General features: G+C 38.2%; 2 protein-coding genes across 5 annotated transcripts; one reads left to right on the top strand and one right to left on the bottom strand.

Annotated features, from left to right (window-relative positions):
- Window positions 1-697: 697 nt before the first annotated feature.
- Window positions 698-10840, top strand: SSB (small RNA binding exonuclease protection factor La). Of its 2 annotated transcripts, XM_055572298.1 has the most exons (13): window positions 749-854; window positions 1553-1790; window positions 2928-3002; window positions 4635-4738; window positions 4826-5000; window positions 5640-5747; window positions 5831-5931; window positions 6731-6802; window positions 7134-7176; window positions 8394-8534; window positions 8785-8971; window positions 9096-9227; window positions 9525-10840. In XM_055572298.1, the coding sequence occupies exons 3-13, from the start codon at window positions 2937-2939 to the stop codon at window positions 9611-9613; spliced, it is 1218 nt and encodes a 405-aa protein (XP_055428273.1). In that variant the 5' UTR covers window positions 749-854; window positions 1553-1790; window positions 2928-2936; the 3' UTR covers window positions 9614-10840. The 2 variants fall into 2 exon arrangements, with proteins under 2 accessions (XP_055428271.1, XP_055428273.1); XM_055572296.1 differs by lacking the exon at window positions 1553-1790 and having other exon boundaries at window positions 698-854.
- Window positions 9922-19576, bottom strand: METTL5 (methyltransferase 5, N6-adenosine). 3 transcript variants are annotated; one of them, XM_055572300.1, is made up of 6 exons: window positions 19246-19368; window positions 18193-18378; window positions 17606-17720; window positions 17058-17239; window positions 16227-16309; window positions 9922-11220 (listed from the first exon to the last, which is right to left on the bottom strand). In XM_055572300.1, exons 3-6 carry the CDS (start codon window positions 17713-17715, stop codon window positions 11107-11109), a joined length of 489 nt encoding a protein of 162 aa, XP_055428275.1. In that variant the 5' UTR covers window positions 17716-17720; window positions 18193-18378; window positions 19246-19368; the 3' UTR covers window positions 9922-11106. The 3 variants fall into 3 exon arrangements, with proteins under 3 accessions (XP_055428275.1, XP_055428274.1, XP_055428276.1); XM_055572299.1 differs by lacking the exon at window positions 18193-18378 and having other exon boundaries at window positions 19281-19576; XM_055572301.1 differs by lacking the exon at window positions 18193-18378 and having other exon boundaries at window positions 19246-19370.
- Window positions 19577-20927: the final 1351 nt, after the last annotated feature.

Here is a 20927-nt window from a genome sequence, read left to right as displayed (position 1 = left end):
TTAGGCTACAGTTCATGGGGTCGCAAAGAGTCGGACACGACTGAATGACTTCATTCAATAGAGCAGTAGGTTTCTGCACTATTATGGACGGCATTTCGGTCTCTTAAAATGACGTTTTTTGTTTCAGATCAATATATGCTGCTCCTATTATTATATGCCAGGCACAGTTCCCGACAGAAGGTATATGTTGTACCATGTTTTATACTCACGACAGCTATATAAAGTGTAAGATAGTTATCACTGGCCCCATTTTATATATGAAGGATAGAGAGGTTGAGTAACTTTCCCAAAGTCACAACTGGAGAGCTACTATTTGACCACAGGCAGTCTGATTTCAAGAGTTCCAGCTCCTAACTCTCTACTGTATTTTTTTTTCTCAACTTTAAGATTCCATGAATTTTTCACTTAAAAAGTGAAATGTTTTACTTGTCATTTTTAAAAAAAAGGGTTAACTATTACGGACAATCAAAACAATTTTTTTTTAAAGTACAGAAAAAAGTCAACCACTTCATGTGAATGGAGAGCCCTAGAAGGGCTGGAAATACAAATGCTGTCTAGAAATACTTAAAAATAAATATTTACCCTAACACTTGCAAAGTGCTACTGAACATTGTAACACAATCTCACAGAAACAAGGCGCAGGACTTCTCAGACCTTGGGCGCTTGCAGCCGAGGCGCATGCTCACAGGGCGGAGCCGGCTCGGGTGCGCCGGAAGCCGCGCCCACTTTGACCGCAAGGGCTGCCGGGACGGCCCCCATCTTCTTTACGCGCCGTGGGCAAGCCGGCGTCTCAGAGGAGTGCAGACGCTGCTGGTGATCCTGTGGCGCGTTTCTGTGGGGCTAGGAACTGAAAGGTGAGCAACTCTAGGTGGCTAAAGAGAAGAAAGTACAAAAGGGTCTGTTTTGCGTGTTGCGCGACGGCGCGTCCCTTTCATTGCTGCCTCACGCTGGGTGCGTCCGCTCCTCGCCTTCCTCGCGTTCCGGGCGAGCGCCGCGTGGGCCGCAGCCGGTCGTGGCAAGCTGCGCTGGGGGCTAAGGGGCGCGGGCCGCTGCGAGGTGGGGAGCCGATCCTGCGTTCTTCGCGGGAGCGAGGATATCCTCGCACGTGGCTGGGGCCCAGGCGACCAGTTGGTTGCTTTGGGATGGACTGTGGCGGATTATTTGGACGCAGGCTGCCTGCATCCCCACTGCGTCTTTAAGGTTTCGTATCTTCACCGTTTTGCAGTGTCGCCGAAAGCGAATGTTTGGTTGGGCTGTATAAGATTCTGGGGAGGTTGATGTGGGTTAAACGCAGAAGGGTTTCTTGGATCATACGAGACAGACTGGGGTCAGGGAATCGGGGCCGCAGATGCTCTCCTGGCGTCACTTTCTTGGGTTTTAACGGTCATTATTCACTCACATTAGGGCTTCTGAACGAAACTGAAAAACGTGGGTAATATTTCAGTTGTACATTCTAAGAGTGTATCTCATGAAACGAAGTTCCAGTTTTGAGTAGCCCAAAGAAGTGTTACAGGGACTAAATAGTTCTTTTATTTCACCCTTTTCTTTATAGAAGGCTCTGGAGTACAGTAGGGCTTCCCTGGTGTCTCAGTGGTAAAGAACTCGCCTGCCAGTGCAGGAGACGATGGTTCGATCCCTGAGTCTGGAAGATCCCCTGGACAAGGAAATAGCAACCCACTCCAGTATTCTTGCCTGGGAATTTCCGTGGACAGAGGAGCCTGGTAGGCTGCAGTCCATGGGATCGCAAAAGAGTCGGACACGACTAAGCGACTAAACAACAACAGATCACGGTAATAACTTAGGAATTGTGGTGGAAAAACCATTGGGTAAGATTGACCAAATTTTGTCAGTAAGGTGTTGCACCATAGGAGAGCTTCCAGTGTGCATCCATGTTATTGCATAGTAATTACAAGTTATAAAGGGTTGCCTCCAAGAAGTGTATCACTAGAGTTAACTAATGGCAGATAGCCTTGATGAATTCTTATAAATATACTTTTATACAGTGTGTTTTGATGGCTTAATGGAGTACTAGAAGCAAATAATTTGAAGTCAGGAGACGGTTAGTCCTAGCAAACCAACTTCACAGACTTATGATTTTCTTGCAATGTTATTGTGAGGGATGTGAAACGGGAATGTGGCTGTTAGGTTAACCAGTGTTAGTAGGCATGTGTATGAGCATGCTCAGTCAGCTTCAGTCATGTCCGACTCTGCGACCCTATGGACAGAAGCCCAGAAAGCTGCTCTGTCCACGGGATTCTCTAGGCAAGAATACTGCAGTGGGTTGCCATGCCCTCCAGGGTTTCTTCCCCACCCAGGGATGGAACCCATCTCTGTCTTCTGCATTGGTTGGCGGGTTCTTTACCACTAGTGCTGCCTGAGAAGCCCAAATAGTAGGCATACTCCAGTTTAATGTTGTTTTAGTGTTCTCAGGTTCTCAAATGATCATTTTCATATATTCCTTAATATTAACATTTATTTAATGCTGTGTAACATTTTTAAAATTTTGTTTCACCCAAAAGTTTTTATAACATAATCTTGTTTTTGGTAAATCAACTGTGGCTGATTTTAAGAAATTCAGCTCACACCAAACAAGACTGAGATCCATGATATTGACAACTGATATGCTTAAATGCATGGAGTTTTTTCCCTCAGCTTTCTGGATCAGCTAAATGAAGATGACCCACTCACTTTGTTATAGAGGATAGAACAATGGCTGAAAGAAGTGAGGGTCGTTGATAGTTTTTCGTCACTTATTTTAAAATTTTTCTTTTGTTGAAATTAGAAAATTGAGTAGAGAAATTGAACCTGTGAAATTGGTTTTTATTTAGGAAAATAGCGGGATATTGATAATTAAAACATTCTTTTAAATGTCTTGAGTTCTATGTAAAAGGTAAATAACTTTTATGCCAATTTGTAAATTTTTGCAGATAGTCAGAATGGCTGAAAATGGTGATAATGAAAAAATGGCTGCTCTGGAGGCCAAAATCTGTCATCAAATTGAGGTATGATTCTTGTGGTATTACAATGTGAAAACAGATTCTTTGAGAGGAGATTTAGGACCTTAAAACAAAGAGCATTTAATTTTGATATACTGACCTATCGAACATTTTGGTTTGTTTTTGATTCTTGGTGTTAAGGTAAATGTACAGTAGTGTACAGTTATATTGGTGGAGCCAGTTTCTAAAACCCAAGGACAAAGACATTTCAAAAGGTAACACTATAGACCAGCATAACTTTACTTCTTTACTGCTTTTGTTTCCTGGTCTATAAAATGAGGATAGAATTAGTACCTTCATAAGATGGTTCTGAGGTTTACAGTAGTTCATAAAATGTTAAACATTTTGGAATAATGCATGGCACATAGAAGGATAATTTAAAAATTCTTTGTGAAATACCTTCCCTGTTAAAAAGCACTGTATTCTTGAAGGTCCTGATAGTTTTTCTGCTCAATTAGGTCTTCTCAGTCATCATAACTTTAAGTGTCTGTTCTCAAAGTTCTCTTAAACTTTTTTTTAATTTAGGTATTGTAAAAAGTTGCACTTCTCTGTTATTTTAAATTTCCTGTTACAACTTTTTTTTACTAATTTTTTTATAATTGTGAAGAAAAATTATAAATTATTCTATGTTCAGTATTTGGAATAATACAAAAATGTATGTGGAAAAGGTCAATAATGTCCCTTCCAGCAACCTACCCCTTCTCAAATCTCATGCTGTTGAGGTAGTCAAGGTTAAAAGACTGATGACCCTTTGACACATTGGTCAGTACTCACGATAACATAATTTTTTTTCCCTTTCCCTCCCACCAAAAATAGGATGCATTTTGGGGTAGTTTCATATCATCAATAATTTATACCATTTACTATTTGATATGTAGGACATTTCCAATTTTTTAACTGTAATAGTTCTGTGATGAGTATCCTTATAAATAAATACTATTAAACATGTTTACTGATTTCTGCCTCAAGGGTATGCACGATTTTTCTTAATAACTTGATATTTAATATCAAATTAATATCTGGTTAATATCTCTACCTGCATGACCATTTTTCTGTGTTCAAGCCAATACTAGGTATTCTTATTTTTAGAATTTTTGGCAAACTTGTTAGGTGAAAATGTTTTTCATTGCTTTCAATTATAAGTTTTGATAAACTTTTTGTGTCCTCTAAATATTGAACACAGAATAATTTGTAATTTTTCTTCACAATTGTAAAGAAATTAGTAAAGTTGTAACAGGGAATTTAAAATAACACTGGAAATTTAATAAACTTTTAGATTTTTCTAATTTAAAAAAAATTAAAATTAGAGTGATTAACAAGTTTATTCCATTTTTTATAACAATCTCTTCTTTCCACACTGAAATGAAGCTTTTCATCTATTAAATCCTTAAATTTGTTTTAAGGCTTTCTATTATATCTGCTAATTACATTGTTTCAATAGTCATATTTAGTTTTAATTTGTATTATAAGTATTTTATTAAAGTGTATTTAAGGGAAAATGTTTATTGCCAGTTAACTTTTGACACATATTGCTACTTTTAAAGACTAGAACTTGGTGATGTAATGGTAATTTTTAAAACTCCACGATTAGAGTCGATATTCTACAGTACTCTGCAGTATATTGTAATTATCTTGCAGTATTATTTTGGAGACTTCAATTTGCCACGGGACAAATTTTTAAAGGAACAGATCAAACTGGATGAAGGCTGGGTACCTTTGGAGATAATGATAAAGTTTAATAGGTAAAAACATTTTTAAGTTATTAGATTTTCTGTTAACAGCAAGGGCTTTTCCTAAATCTTACAGTGCTTTTATATGTATTCGTTCAGGTTAAACCGTTTAACGACAGACTTTAATGTAATAGTAGAGGCCCTGAGCAAATCAAAGGCAGAACTCATGGAAATAAGTGAAGATAAAACTAAAATTAGAAGATCTCCAAGCAAACCCCTCCCTGAAGTGACTGATGAGTATAAAAATGATGTAAAAAACAGATCTGTTTATATTGTAAGTGGGCCTTTAATTGTGTCTTAAAAGTTATTTAGAAATAACATAGATTCTTATTGGATAAGAATAAGGACTCAGGAATCATAGCTTCACCACTTGCTGTATATTCCTGGGCAATGTTCTTAACCTTTCTAAGCCTTATCTTCCTACATGGGGATAATATTTTTTACCTTAAAGAACTGTTGTTAGAATTAAATGGGAAAAAAAAAACACCCCATATAACATTGGACAAAATCTTTGACATACTGTAAGCACCCAGTGCATATCAGCTGTTATTTATCAACAGTTAAACTTGATAGCTATTTTAACATTAATTTTTAGTAGATTTTTTTAAACTGCAAAAATTAAGACATACAAAAGTAGATTGAATATATAATGTACCGTTATCCAACTTCAACAGTTACTAACGTGATTAATATTGCTTTATCTTTGCCCTACCTAGATTATTTTGAAGTGGATCCCAGATAAACCGGTCACGTCTATTGCACTGGTCAATAACAGCTTTTAACTAGAGCTATTAAACATTTAAGAGACAGAAAAATAATATGTATATCCTGGCTTCATTTCAAGACACAGTAAATCAGAATTTCTGAGACATTGTTTCCTTGAGCTGCCATTTGTGTGTTTCTTCTTTTCTAGAAAGGCTTCCCAACAGATGCAGCTCTTGATGACATAAAAGAATGGCTAGAAGATAAAGGTCAAGTACTAAATATTCAGATGAGAAGAACGTTGCACAAAGCATTTAAGGTATGCTTGTATGTTGTTACTTTTTCTGGTTGAAAATTAACTGGGATGTAACTTTAAAAAATGTTTTCTTCCTTTTTTCAAAGGGTTCAATATTTGCTGTATTTGATAGTATTGAATCAGCTAAAAAGTTTGTTGAGACCCCTGGCCAGAAGTACAAAGACACAGACCTGTTAATACTTTTCAAGTAAGTCTGTTTGCTGACTTTTTTGAGGGGAGGGCACTTAGTTATCTAGAATTGAAACACTGGGATAAGACAGACCAGTATTTTTAGTATCCTTAGGCATTCTTTGAGAAATACTTGAAGTTCTTTCAGTGGTACTATAAGTCCTTTGACTGTAAGGAAGGGTTTATTAGGAGCTTTTCACTGCTAGCAGTGAATAAACAAGGTTAAGTTTCAGTACTTGTTTTGTATGTGAAACTTATAATTAGGCTTGATGGTAAAATCTGAGCTTTTAGTGTGGTTAGAGAATAGATCACTGTACAATTATTATCTATTTGTATTTCTCATAGTCTATATGCCTGTGTTTTCATACAGTACAGAGGATTAATAAATAGAGATTTGAATCACATTCTTGTGTATCTCTCTTTGTATCTAAGAACTAGCACAGACTGGACATTTTCATGATAAAGTGAATTGCAGGCCCGTAATCTCCGACTTCTGCATTGTACAGTCTTCTAAATACTAAGTACTTAGAATAAACCTGACGGACCTAGAGATGCATAGTGATAAATCATGCTCTCAGTGTTATACTGAAAGTCATTGAATTATGTACTTTAAAAGGGTGAATTTTATGGCATGTGAATTATTTGTTAGTCACACTATTATTTTAAAAATAAGAGTAACTTCCTTAGTGAATTTTGAATTTATAGGTAATTGTGTTGGTAGAAAATGTAACATTTATTCTTATGGGATATCTTATTCACTTTAACTATCAGTCTTTGAAAGTTCTCATGAACTTAGCCTTTACATTTTTTGTCCTTAGGGAAGATTATTTCACCAAAAAAAATGAAGAAAGAAAGCAAAATAAAATGGAAGCTAAATTACGAGCTAAACAGTAAGTATGTTGAGCTAATCACATTTTAGTTCCTTAAAGCTTTGACAAAGGTTATTGGTTCTGGGATATGAAGCTGATGATGAGCTCTGAAATATGAGTGGCAATAGACCTTTCTTCTGCTAATGAAATATTGAGGTCCTAAGCTGCCTTAATAAACCTAGGGCCACATTCTGTTGCACTCTAGCATCAGACAGTCAGAAAACCCAAGGACTGGCTTTTGTTACTAAGTAGTAACATGATTAGTAATCATGATTAAGGTTAATTTTATCAGGGTTTAATTTTCTTATGCATAAAGTAGATGGAAATGGTCTAATGATATTTTTATTTGTAGAGAGCAAGAAGAAAAACAAAAGCTAGCAGAAAATGCTGAAATGGTAAGTATATATTACTAGTCTCTTAAGAAATCTGTAATTCAAAGTTAGAATAAAAAGCTCTGGAGACTTTTTAAAGAAAATATGTAAGCAAGTCTGCAGTTGCCAATGCACTGAAGTACTAGCCAAATATTGCCTAATATTACTACTTATCCAGAGCAATAAGATTTATATAATAACTAGTGATTACTTGCTAGAGAAGTTAAAATAAGTTAAAATCAGAAGCCATGTAGAACAAAGGATGATAAAAGAAAACACACCAACTACTTAAACTACTTCAAAACAGCATTTTAGCTTCTAGTTATTCCTTATATATGTAGAGAGTGGTACATGCAATTTCTGGTTTGTGGTTGCTTTTCAGTTCAGTTCAGTCGCTCAGTCGTGTCCAACTCTTTGCGACCCCATGAATCACAGCATGCCAGGCCTCCCTGTCCATCACCAACTCCTGGAGTTAACTCAGACTCACATCCATCAAGTTGGTGATGCCATCCAGCCATCTCATCCTCTGTCGTCCCCTTCTCCTCCTGCCCCCAATCCCTCCCAATATGAGGGTCTTTTCCAGTGAATCAACTCTTTGCATGATGTGGCCAAACTACTGGAGTTTCAGCCTCAGCATCAGTCCTTCCAGTTAACACCCAGGACTGATCTCCTTTAGGATGGACTGTTGGATCTCCTTGCAGTCCAAGGGACTCTCAAGAGTCTACTCCAACACCACAGTTCAAAAGCATCAATTCTTCGGTACTCAGCTTTCTTCACAGTCCAACTCTCACATCCATACATGACCGCTGGAAAAACCATAGCCTTGACTAGATGGACGTTTTTGGCAAAGTAATGTCTTTGCTTTTCAATATGCTATCTAGGTTGGTCATAACTTTCCTTCCAAGGAGTAAGCATTGTTTAATTTCATGGCTGCAGTCACCATCTGCAGTGATTTTGGAGCCCCCCAAAATAAAGTCTGACACAGTTTCCACTGTTTCCCCATCTATTTCCCATGAAGTGATGGGACCGGATGCCATGATCTTCACGTTCTGAATGTTGAGCTTTAAGCCAACTTTTTCACTCTCCACTTTCACTTTCATCAAGAAGCTTTTGAGTTCCTCTTCACTTTCTGCCATAAGGGTGGTGTCATCTGCATATCTGAGGTTATTGATATTTCTCCCTGCAATCTTGATTCCAGCTTGTTTTTAAGAAACTTTATATTGCCTTGTATATTTTTACAGAAATCTCTGGAAGAAAAGATTGGCTGCTTGCTGAAATTTTCAGGAGACTTAGATGATCAGACGTGTAGAGAAGATTTGCACACCCTTTTCTCAAATCATGGTGAAATAAAATGGATACACTTTGTCAGAGGTGCCAAAGAGGTTTGGAAATATTCATATGCTTTTTACCAATCAATTAAAAAACACGTAGAAACTTTTATCTTAAGATGACACTAAAGAAGAAAGCAATTGTTTTATTACTGTTGTAACTGGACATGTCTGATTGATATTTTTGAGACTGTGCTGTGAATAACTATTGGAAATTACTGACGGCAAGTTTTTTAATAACTTCCTTCCTGATGTCCGATGTTCAGTAGAATTCCCTGGCTTTTGTTTTCTGTCTTTGGTGTAGGGAATAATTCTATTTAAAGAAAAAGCTAAGGAAGCACTGGATAAAGCAAAAGAGGCCAATAATGGTAACCTACAACTAAGGAACAAAGAAGTCACCTGGGAAGTACTAGAAGGAGATGTGGAAAAAGAAGCACTGAAAAAAATAATAGAAGATCAACAAGAATCTCTAAACAAATGGAAGTCAAAAGGTCATTAGTTCTGATTTTCTTTTACAATTTAACTCATTTACTTGGTTAAAAATTTATAAATGGTGTTAAAAGACATTGACAAGAGATTTAAAAGATTGATGATTTCTTAATTATGTCTCTACAGGTCGCAGATTTAAAGGAAAAGGAAAGGGAAATAAAGCTGCCCAGGCTGGGTCTGCTAAAGGAAAAGTACAGTTTCAGGGCAAGAAAACGAAATTTGATAGTGATGATGAACGTGATGAAAATGGTGCATCTCGTAAGTTTTTCTAAGTCCTTTGGTACTTTGATGAAAAATTATTTGGGCGAGAACAGCAGTGTGGTTTTGTTTAAGTGATATTCTCAGATTGTGATTGACCCTGGTTATGATGTTGTTATATGTGGAAAACAAAAATACTTGGAAGCTAAATTTAGAGAGCAGGTCTGTACTAAAGGAAAAGTCTTTCCTCATTAGTGTAGGGAAGTTATTGCTAATCTTTTTAAACAAAATTATTTTTGATAATTATGCTCAAGAGTAATGTTTTCAGTGCCCTTAATGAAAATTTTTATTGTATAGGAGCAGTAAAAAGAGCAAGAGAAGAAACAGACAAAGAAGAACCTGCATCAAAACAACAGAAAACAGAAAATGGTGCTGGAGACCAGTAGTTTGATAAACAAATTTTTTATTCATTTAAATTAGATTTTAAGCTGCTTTTGTCTTTGGAGGCTGTTAAAAAGAAAACCGAATTAGATCCACTTCGATGTCTACCTGTAAGAAAGAAGATTTTTTTGTTGTTGTTGTTGTTGAACTTGTCTTTTGTTATTGAAATATGTTTTTTAACGTGCAGTTCTGTTTGTGTTCTTTTGGATTATTCAACTATCAAAAGAAACATTCTTCCATTAAGTTGCCTTTGTAATATGAGAATGTATTAATACAAAGTAATAAAATGTATACTGCATAAAAATAAACTAAGTTTTTTTTTTTTTTTTTTTTTAATTTACCAGCATATTGGCTGTTGTGATTATAGGCCCATTCTGTTTTAGTTAAATATTTATCTTCTATGCTGGCTTTCTGTATTTACTCAAGCAACTTGATAACATTAGAAATAATTACTTATTGTGAAGTGTTTCAGTACTGAATGTGGATAAACCAGAATCAAGAGACTTACTGATTTTTTTTTATGAAACTTGTATGATGCTGGCAGGTCGTATCGCAGCTCTATAAAACAAAAGCCGCCTAAGGATGAAAACTGTACTTCCACACATTTACCACCCTTGACTTAAATATGGTAGTACTTTCCTATTTGTAATTTCCTAAATAATCTATAGCTACCAATTTCGTAATAATCATGATTATCTTTCAGGTTTGGATTTTAGTAACGGTAGTAAGTAGCTAATTATCTTCCTACTAAGCACTCTGTCTAAATCACAGCTCTCAAATTTTAATGTGCAAACAAATCACCTTCAAATCAAATCCTGTTCAAATGCAGATTGTAATTCAGTATGTCTAGGTGGAGCCTGAATCCTGCAAGTCTGACAAGCTCCCAAGGGATGTCAAGGCCGATGGTCCATACTTGACAACCACACTTGGAGTAGCAAGGCTCTGGCTTGGTATACTACTATTGGAACTGTTCTAAGGTCTCCATGTTGCATATTATATCTTAAACTAAGTAAGGAATGGCAGTACTGAATAGGAATACAGAAGGTGACAGTTCTAGTTATGTTGTTAAATCCAATCCAAAAAAAAAAAAAAAATCCCCCTTATTGTATACTCGTATTTCAGACTTTTCAGAATTATTTGGGTTATAGTCAGCTTCTAGTTATATGCTTTTCCCATTTTGATGTCTGTGAATATTATTATGCAATTTACTAATAAAAATGTATCAAACATGATTTACATAGTGTGGATGATTATATTCTGTTCCCCACTAAAAGAAAAAGCTTCATGTTATTTGACTCCAGGAACAATTAGAAAATTGAAATAGAAAAGTAATTCAAGCATAGTCTGGTGGTATGTTTCAGGAATGAACTTCAAACGAAGACCTGACAAACTCTTAAGCCCAAGCTCTTAGATCACTTACAAGTTCTCAGTAAAATGCATAAATTGGGATAATCTTGAGCAAACACTGATACCCTCCCTTTACTCCATTTGCAACCCATTACCAAACATAGATAATTATGGTTGAGATTTGTTTTGTGAGAAACTTAAAAATTGTCTTACCTGCAATAATATCTATCTTGACCTTCCACTCTGCAGCTTTCTTTTGAATATGCTGAACATAAACATGTTAATGTGAGTTGGTCTTAAAACAGTTTTCAAAAAATTGCTTCTTACTTAATTGTAAGTTTTCAAGCTTTTAAAATTTCATTAGAATTTAGACCTTAAAATTTTTTTTCAACTGTATGGATAATATTTTAGTAAGAAGCCAAGCCATTTAATAATCTTAACTAAACTATTTAATTCAAGTAATAAAGCTGTTACTTCAGAAGTCCTTTGATGGACTTTGATGTGCATAGAAATATTCAAGATAAATACACAGCTCTCCCAGAAACCAGCAGAGATCTGTGTCCATGGGCAATGCAGTGGCAGTATGGTATAGAGGTTAAGGACAGTTGCTGGAATCAGACACCCTGCATTTGAACTAAAGCTCTGTTAGCTGTGTAACCCTGAGAAAATTATGCTTTCTGTGCCTCAGGTCCCTCATCTGTTAAATGAAGATAGTAATGGTATCTCATCAGATTGTTGTAGACTGAAAAGTGCTTTGAACTGTGGTGGCACACAAAACACGTACTAAATGCTGGTTTTAGCTATTTAAATTTCCCTAAATTTGAGGTTCACATATTTAACTATGAGCCAAGAACTTAAGTTCTCATAATGCCTAATGAAAGAAGGTAAGGCAACAACTTTTAGAGTCATCTAACTTTTTGGAGTCACTGTGATGATACATAAGGTTCTGTCTGAGCCTGCAAAGAACAAATACTTGGGTTCCAGTAGAAGTTTTCAGTAAATTGTATAAATCTGCCAGGACGTGGCTTTCTATCAAATTTTCTATCAAAAAGTTGTATCAAATGCACCTATATTATGAATAGAGGGCCAAGTACTTAAAAGAGACAAGGGTCTATAGTTAAGGGGTCTGTCTGAAATAAGCTTCAATACTAGTTACAATGAATACTTAAGCAAAATTATCACAAGGCTTATAGCAGATATATCTACAGCATAATCTAAGGACTGTTTAATACTAGAAGTTCATCATCACACCTCCTTCACAATATGCACAACACACACCAGATTAATTTCTCAAACTATTTAGTTACTCTGCTAATGGAAATACTTATGCATTGCCAAAATATAAAACTGTATTTAAGTAAATATTTGCCTCAGTTCAGTTTACTCAGTCATGTCCAACTCTTCTCGACCTGATGGACTGCTTTACGCCAGGGTTCCCTGTCCACCAACTCCCAGAGATACTTGCTTAAAATTCTATTAAGCCAGCCAAGACAATGCTGATACTGCTGCCTCCTGGTGGTGGAACATGGCAATACCAAACAATGAAGACACATTCCCTGGTAATGTGACTAGGAATTTATTCAAGTTATTAGACTTTGCTGCTTAGTTGCACACTTTATTGGCATATTTTACTTGGTTTCATGAACTATGTATGAGTAATATAAGACCTATGCCAGGCTGTGCAGAAGAATCCACAGCAGGCCTGACTGCTTATCCTTGGAAGGTCTACATATTAGTCGCCTTTGGTTGGAGTATGGGAACTTAGATTTTTGACAGAGTTTTCACTGCCCATTCCATAATAACAGCGGCTTACTGTACTTAAACTCTTTGTGCTGAATACCTGTTTTGCTTCTGGGAGTCGGATTTGGGTATGTGCCAGGCAAGGGGGAGCATATGTGATCAGTCCCCAGTAAAAACCCTTGGCACCAGGTCTCCAGTGACCTTTCCCTGGTTAACAACATTTCACGTGCCTTGTCACAAAAATTCTTTGCCGGAAAAATTAAGTGCATCCCATATGACTCCACTGCGAGAGAACTCTGGAAGCTTGCACCTAGTTTCTCCTGGACTGTGACCTATACCAACCAACCGAGTTGCTCAGTCATGTCTGACTCTTTGCAACCCCATGGACTGTAGCCTACCAGGCTCTGCCGTCCATGGGATTTTCCAGGCAATAGTACTGGAGTGGGTTGCCATTTCCTTCTCCAAGGGATCTTCCCGACCCAGGGATCGAACCTGTGTCTCCCACATTGTAGACAGATGCTTTACCATCTGAGCCACCCCTTTTTGCTGATTTTGCTCTGTAACTTTTAGCTGTAATAAATCACAATCATGAGTATGACTATATGCTCAGTCCTGTTAGATTTCCCTGTGAATCATCAAACCTGAGGATGGTCTTGGGGACCTCCTCAATACAGGCTTTTTAGATATCAATAATTACTGCTGTTTGGTCTCACTTACTGAATGGGGATTTATTTACCAGTAAAGTTTTTCCAGTGGTCATGTATGGATGAGAGTTGGACTGTGAAGAAAGCTGAGCACCGAAGAATTGATGCTTTTGAACTGTGGTGTTGGAGAAGACTCTTGAGAGTCCCTTGGACTGCAAGGAGATCCAACCAGTCCATTCAAAAGGAGATCAGCCCTGGGTGTTCTTTGGAAGGAATAATGCTAAAGCTGAAACTCCAGTACTTTGGCCACCTCATGCAAAGAGCTGACTCATTGGAAAAGACTCTGATGCTGGGAGGGATTGGGGGCAGGAGGAGAAGGGGACGACAGAGGATGAGATGGCTGGATGGCATCACCAACTTGATGGACGTGAGTTTGAGTGAACTCCAGATGGTGATGGACAGAGAGGCCTGGCGTGCTGCGATTCATGGGGTCGCAGAGTTGGACACGACTGAGCGACTGAACTGAACTGAACTGAACTGAAAGTTATATTGTGTTCTGCTGCTTACCTACATGTATCACTACTAATTGTTTAGCAGTATTCAGGCGTACCTCAGAGATATCACAGGCTTGGTAAGAGACCAAAATAATAAAGTGAATATCACAAGACTAAGTAATCTGAATGATTGTTTCCCATGCATATAAAATTTCTGTTCCCACTATACTGTAGGCTTTTAAGTGTGCAATAGCATTATGTCTTTAAAAAGTACTTTTTTGGGGGCTGGAACTCACAGCATGTGGGACCTTAGTTACCTAACCATGGATCAAACTATGCCCCCTGAAGTGGAAGCACAGATTCTTAACCACTGGACCACGAGGGAAGTCCCCCAAAAGTATATATTTTAATTAAAAACTACTTTATTGCTAAACCAGAGAAGGCAATGGCACCCCACTCCAGTACTTTTGCCTGGAAAATCCCATGAACAGAGGAGCCTGGTAGGCTGCAGGCCATGGGGTCGCTAAGAGTCGGACACTACTGAGCGACTTCACTTTTCACTTTTCACTTTCATGCATTGGAGAAGGAAATGGCAACCCACTCCAGTGTTCTTGCCTGGAGAATCCCAGGGACAGCGGAGCCTGGTGGGCTGCCATCTGTGGGGTTGCACAGAGTCGGACACGACTGAAGTGACTTAGTAGTAGTAGTAGTTATTGCTAAACAATGCCAAAAACAACTATAACAGTAATATCAAAGAGCACCAACACCCAACAAATACAATAAAAAAGTTTGAAATATTGCAAGAATGACCAAAATGAACAGACACAAAGTGAGTAAATGCTGTTGGGAAAATGGTGCTGACAGACTTGCTTGATGCAAGGTTGTCACAAACCTTAAACCTGCAAAAATGCATTATCTGTACAGTGCAATCCTATGCTATGCTTAGTGGCTCAGTTTTGTCTGACTCTTTGCAACCCCAGGGACTGTAGCCCACCAAGCTCCTCTGTCCATGGAGATTCTCCAGGCAAGAATACTGGGGTGGGTTGCCATGCCCTCCTCCAGGGGATCTTCCCAACCCAGGGATCGAACCTAGGTCTCCTGCATTGCAGGTGGATTCTTTACCATCTGAGCCATCAGGGGAAGCCCCACAATAAAGGGCAATAAAACGAGGTATGCCTATATATATTTTTAGCTATGTGCTGCTGCTAAATTGCTTCAGTTGTGTCGGACTCTGTGCAACCCCATAGACAGCAGCCCACCAGGTTCCCCTGTCCCTGGGATTCTCCAGGCAAGAACACTGGAGTGGGTTGCCATTTCCTTCTCCAATGCAGGAAAGTGAAAAGTGAAAGTGAAGTCACTCAGTTGTGTCCGACCCTCAGCGACCCCATGGACTGCAGCCTACCAGGCTCCTCCGTCCATGGGATTTTCCAGGCAAGAGTACTGGAGTGGGGTGCCATTGCCTTCTCCCTTTTAGCTATGCAATTTTATGTATTTTAAAGATTATTAGATTACCATATAGTCATAATTTGTTTCCAACCGAATTCCAGTACACTGTATTTATATAAATATTTTTCCTACAAAATCTTAAAATCTCTTAATACATATATCACTTAAAAATAACCGCTAACATAGCAATTGCCATACACTATTCTAAGTGCTTTGTAAACATTAACTCATTTAATCCTCACATCAACCCTACAAAGTATAAAGTACTCTTAGTTCCTTATGCTGCAAGAGTATAGGTGAGTACAGTGTAAGTGATGAAAGTGAACTCGAATGAACTCAAAATGAACCTTGACCAAGAGAAGACAGCTGTGAAGCCCCAGATTTGAGCCTACCTGGGTAGTCTGGCTCTACAGTCTGTGTTCTTGATCACGGTGTTAAACTAACACTAAAAAACTGTGCCACCCCATCCCCAGTTTTCTAGAATATGTCTTATGCACCTTCATGTGTCATGTGTTGACAATAAAAAATAATGGAATAAATGGGTTCTGAACTCAGCTTAGTTTAGCTTCCCAGTCTGTTCTTAAAAACCAGGCTGTCCTTGCCTCTCTTAAGTACACTAGGCCATACAGAGACACTGGGATTACAGGCATCAACCACAACTTACCCAAGCAAACCAGGAGATATTGTAACCACAGTTACACCATACTTCTCTATTCCTGAATTATATAATCTCTTTCCTGTTAACAATTCCTGCCTGGACAAATCTTTGACAAATAAAACTACTCATAAATGCTAGTTAAGGAGAAAATTCAGTTTCTAAGTGCCAGATGTTTAAAAATTTCAGGAGAATTAGATACCTTGGTATTTAGTACTGATAATAAATCCTTCAAACACTGTCATGAATTTAAAAATAAATGACACAGAATATTTTGATGATTTGAACTTACTTCTCTAGTTGAGGATTTGTGTAAAGAATATACTGCGGTTCTTGCCATTTCCAAAGCAGTCTTCAGAAATGCCATATCTGTCCCTGTTAAAAGTAGAAAAAACTGTTATCAAAATAGAAGATTAAAGGAATACTGGGGATTTGGAAACATTTTTTTTTGAACTCCAAAATAGCTGTTTCAAATTCTTTCTGTAACAAGACAGGGTACAAATATCTAAGATGTCTAAATATCTTTTAAGGTTGATGGAATAAAATCAGAATTATACTGTCTCATTTAAATGAGGCTAAAGTAAAAATTTTAATATATTCCAAATTAACAACTTTCAAAGAGGGCAGAAGAGAACAGGTAAAGTAGTAATAGAATGGTGGGGGCAGGTGGAGGGAGGGGTTTTAAAACTATGTATATCTTTTCCTCTTGTTACTCACTCCCTACCCTCCTTGCCCACAAAACAGATAAAATAAATAGCCACAGTAAGTCATTGTTACTGAAATCTTTGAATGTTGAGGCACTAAAAAGAGGTTTTAAAAGTATAAAACACTTTATAGGAAATCTTCAAAAGAGTTGGGTAAATCATTCTAGAAATCAGATGAAGAATAAATCATAAGTGAATAAATTTGTTCACTTAGCACAAATTTATAAAAACAAAGATTGAAAAATTCTCTAATCATGCATTAAACACACTGAGATTGAAATTATAATAATTATACAGGTAAGAGACTGGTTTATTTAATGAACAGTGACAAAGTCACTTAACCAAACAATCCAAAGAGAAAATGGTTTTTAAAACGCTTTTTTACAAAGATACCAGCACAGCTGATTCTTATTACTAACCTTTATTATTTTTGGTCCCAAAGGGAGGATTCATAATTACTGTATCAAATGATTTGGCCATTCTGTTAGATAATGAGCATACATCACATTGAACCATGTCTACATTTGTTAACTCAAACTCTTCTACATTCCTATTAAATATTTCCAATGCATCTTCATCTATGTCAAATCCAACACACAACCTATAAATATAAAACACAAAGTAAATACTTATAGCTCCTAAATCAAAACAACAAAACCAAAACCAAAACCATGCACCATTTTAACCCAACTGGCCAAGTGACAGTGAGTGATGCCTTTCAACAGCATGATTTCCCAAACTGTCAGGGGTTGGAAACTCAGGTTCATATAAAATATAGGCTTCTAATTGCTGCTGTTACCGTTTTTTTTTTTTAAGTTTGTTTTGATGTTCTGCCCATCCAAAATGTACTCAGTATTGGATTCTTCTCATCATGTACTGTAGAGTCTCATAAATATAATTCAGTTGATTTTATTTACTCTTATTAAAACTACCCCATACTAAAATAGAAATATAGTGGATCACATACCCTGCTCCTAGCATTGCAGTTCCAATGCTAAGCACTCCACAACCACATCCTAGATCTGCAACCACTTTATTTTCAATGTCATCATATGTATTATGGATTGTATAGAGCATACATGCTGAAAGATCAAAAAATATATTAAAGAGTAAATAGGCAAGTGGATGACCAAAATCCAATTTGTGCAAATGACCCTTTGTAAAACAATTTCTCCTCTTGCATTATTAAGCTCTCCCCCAAATTCGTGTTCCAGGTTTAAAAATAATAACGTATAATTAAATTTTCTTTACACAAATCCTCAACTGGAAAAGAAAATTCAAGTTGTCATAATATTCTGTGTTATTAAGCTAGAATAGGAAAGGAAAAGACCTACATCCACAACATAGCCTTTAGACACAAATATTCACACACATATACTTATGATCTACAGAAACAATATCTACTAATGAAACCTGATAAGAGAACTATTGAGGAGCAGAACAGAGGCTGCTAGGATGGGAAAGGGATCTTTTAAATACACGAAAGTGGGGAATATATGGAGGTTAAGCATGAATAATATCCACTGATACCTCCCTGCCTATCTCTGAACCTACCAAAGGTTGCTGGCCATCACTGATGCCCCAGGATCCAGAGGTTTTATCAGAACACACAATTACAGGGATGTCAACTGTGCTGTTGATTACTGCTGCAGGTGTTAATGTCTTTGGAGATAGTATCTCAAAGAACTAGCACAACTATTGTGTGTGTTACACACTGGGTTTGAAACAACTGATTGTTATCTGGGAAAAAAAAAAAAAAACACACAACGATTCCACTACAGCCAGAAGACATTAAAGAAATCATTATCTACAATGGGAAAACTGGTCTTACCCCAGACACAATTTTGTGCAACTTTTTATTGGAATTATGACAATATGTTGGAGTGAAGTGCGGGCACACACATTTTTTCCCCTGACTTTCTTTAGCAGCTTAGAAACAGAACTATGTCGAAGTTAAGGGGATTCCTCCCTGCTGGTGTTCCCAACAACTTAATCTTCCAAAGACTCTCTCAATGACTTTGGTAATATTTTTATTAAATATAATGGTTTTTCCTGTGTTCTTTTACTTCCAGTACCAATCCTTCTTCTTAAGCAACAGTGCTGATTCTCAGATCATTTGTTAAAACTGAAATGCATCTTCATTTTTAATATTGCACCTATTCTGAATTTGTTAAAACTCAAGTCTTTCTACTACCAACTTTAGTATTCATTTATAGGGCAGAGTATAGCGCGTAGGAATCCTTGCACTGGCAAAATCGTTGCACTAGGAAATTGATCCTAATTTTAGCAAATATTTACTGAGCTCCTAAGTAGTATAAGGAACTCTAGACACTGGGACTTGTGTGAACAAAACCAGCACATTTTTGCCTTCAGGGAGTTAACTGTGTAATGAGATTAACAAACACTAAAAGATGTCTAACAGTATTAAGCGTATGCAGAAAACCAAACGGTAAAACGACAGTGTGTCCTGTGTGTGGGATGTTTTCAGCTGCAGTGTCAAGGAAGTCCTCTCCCACGCAACGTGAAATCTTAGAGCGAAATTTCTCTAGACATTCTTGTACCCAAATAACTGTCATTTTCGTTATAAGAAGAGTAGACAGGACTAACCCGCAAAACAAGGGCGGGATCAGCAGCCGCCCTACCTGCAATGTGCGGCCTGGTAGGATACTGTTCTAGAAGGAGCTTGGGCTTTTCGAATCCATCCACTTGTTGCAGGCGACTCTCTAGTTCCTTAAGCTTTAATTTCTTCATTTTTAAAAAAGTGTACGCAGGGTTTAAAGGCGCTGGATCTGTAAAGAAACCTACTTCACCTGCATCTCCTCACCAACCCCTATCCCCCGTATCTTTTTCAGCGCCGCTGGCTGAGGGCCAAGCTGAGGACACCCAGCCCAGGAGGTTCCCGCTCTTCTCCTAGCGCCAGCGGCGGGTGGAGTCCGGGGCCAGGCTTCAACCCGCCTACAAGGTATCCCGCACGGTTACTCGACTGGAGTCGCCAAGGGATCCACACGCCACGTTCCTGCACTTCCAGAAGCTGCTCCTGCCTCTGCCCGGGCCGGAAGGGCCGCCACGCAAGCGCACACGCGTCCGCCCCCCTGCGGCCCCGCGCCGAGCTGCAACAGCGGCCTCGCGCATGGGTTCCGCCGACACCCGAGCGCCGTCGCCGCCGCCAAGTCGGCGGAGGCCGCGCCACAAGGAGTGCCCGGCTCCTTCTCGCAGCCTAGGGGCCGGCCCCAGCTGTCTCTCGAGTGGTCATTTCCCTGTAGTTTTTCCTTGAGTACCGTCAGGCCCTTAAAGGAGAAGGGGAGAAAGAGGGTGAAGGTGATGGTGAAAATCTCTCCCTTTGTTTTAGCGCCCACGGTGGCCCTTTCTGCTTCCTGTGTCCCACGCCCCCGCTCAAAAAGTAGCAACCTCCACTCACCTTTTCTTTCTTTGCCAGTCTCTTGTCCTCCTTCGTTTCCCTCTTTTTAGGTCAACTGTGTCACTTACTTCAGCTCTCACAGGGTGGTGATGTCAGAGAAGTCCAAACAAGAGAGGATTTAGATTAAGGAATGGGAAGTGGTGTCAACTGCTGGAAAGAAATTAGGCTTTCATGGGGTAGAAGCAGAAGCCAGTTTGTAGTGGATTAGGGACTAAAGTTAAGGAAGTAGGAAGAATACATAGGAACAGTTTTTAAGAAAAGTGGCTGCAAGAAGAATGAGAAGGGTTGATGTTTAGTTAGGTTTCGAGAAGCTTTTTATTTTTTAATTGATGGGAGTATTCGTGAACATATCTAAATTCAGAGTAGGAGTAGTTGAAAGGCAGGGGTTCAAAATGCAAGAACAAGGATATTGGATGGAGTCAGGATCCTGACAGGGAAGCATACAGTGCTTACGTGAAAAGATTGCCCTTAGTTTGGGGAGTGGACCCTTCTTCTTATTTTCAATGGAAGAAAAAAAAGGTCGTGGAGGCATGCGGATGAAGTAGAGAGAGTGGTGTCTGAGGTTGCTACTTAAAATGAAAAATAGAATTTGAATTATCTGTTATGAGGATTAAATGAGTAAAGTTCTTAGCAGGTAAAGGTAGTGCATAAAGTTCCTGTCACATAACAAATGCCTAATAAATATTTGTTGATGGTGGTATGTGTTGAGAGAGAGGAGATAGAGTAAGCAGTTTGAGCTAAATAGATGATCCAGACTAGCCAGATACCAGGAAGAACAGTTGTGTCCTACTCTTTTACAACCCTATGGACGGTAGCCTGCTAGGCTTCTCTGTCCATGAGATTCTCCAGGCAAGAATACTGGAGTGGGTTG

This window comes from Bubalus kerabau, chromosome 3 (genome assembly GCF_029407905.1).
Source record: "Bubalus kerabau isolate K-KA32 ecotype Philippines breed swamp buffalo chromosome 3, PCC_UOA_SB_1v2, whole genome shotgun sequence".
NCBI lineage: Eukaryota > Metazoa > Chordata > Mammalia > Artiodactyla > Bovidae > Bubalus > Bubalus kerabau.
This window is presented reverse-complemented; position numbering and strand designations above follow the sequence as displayed.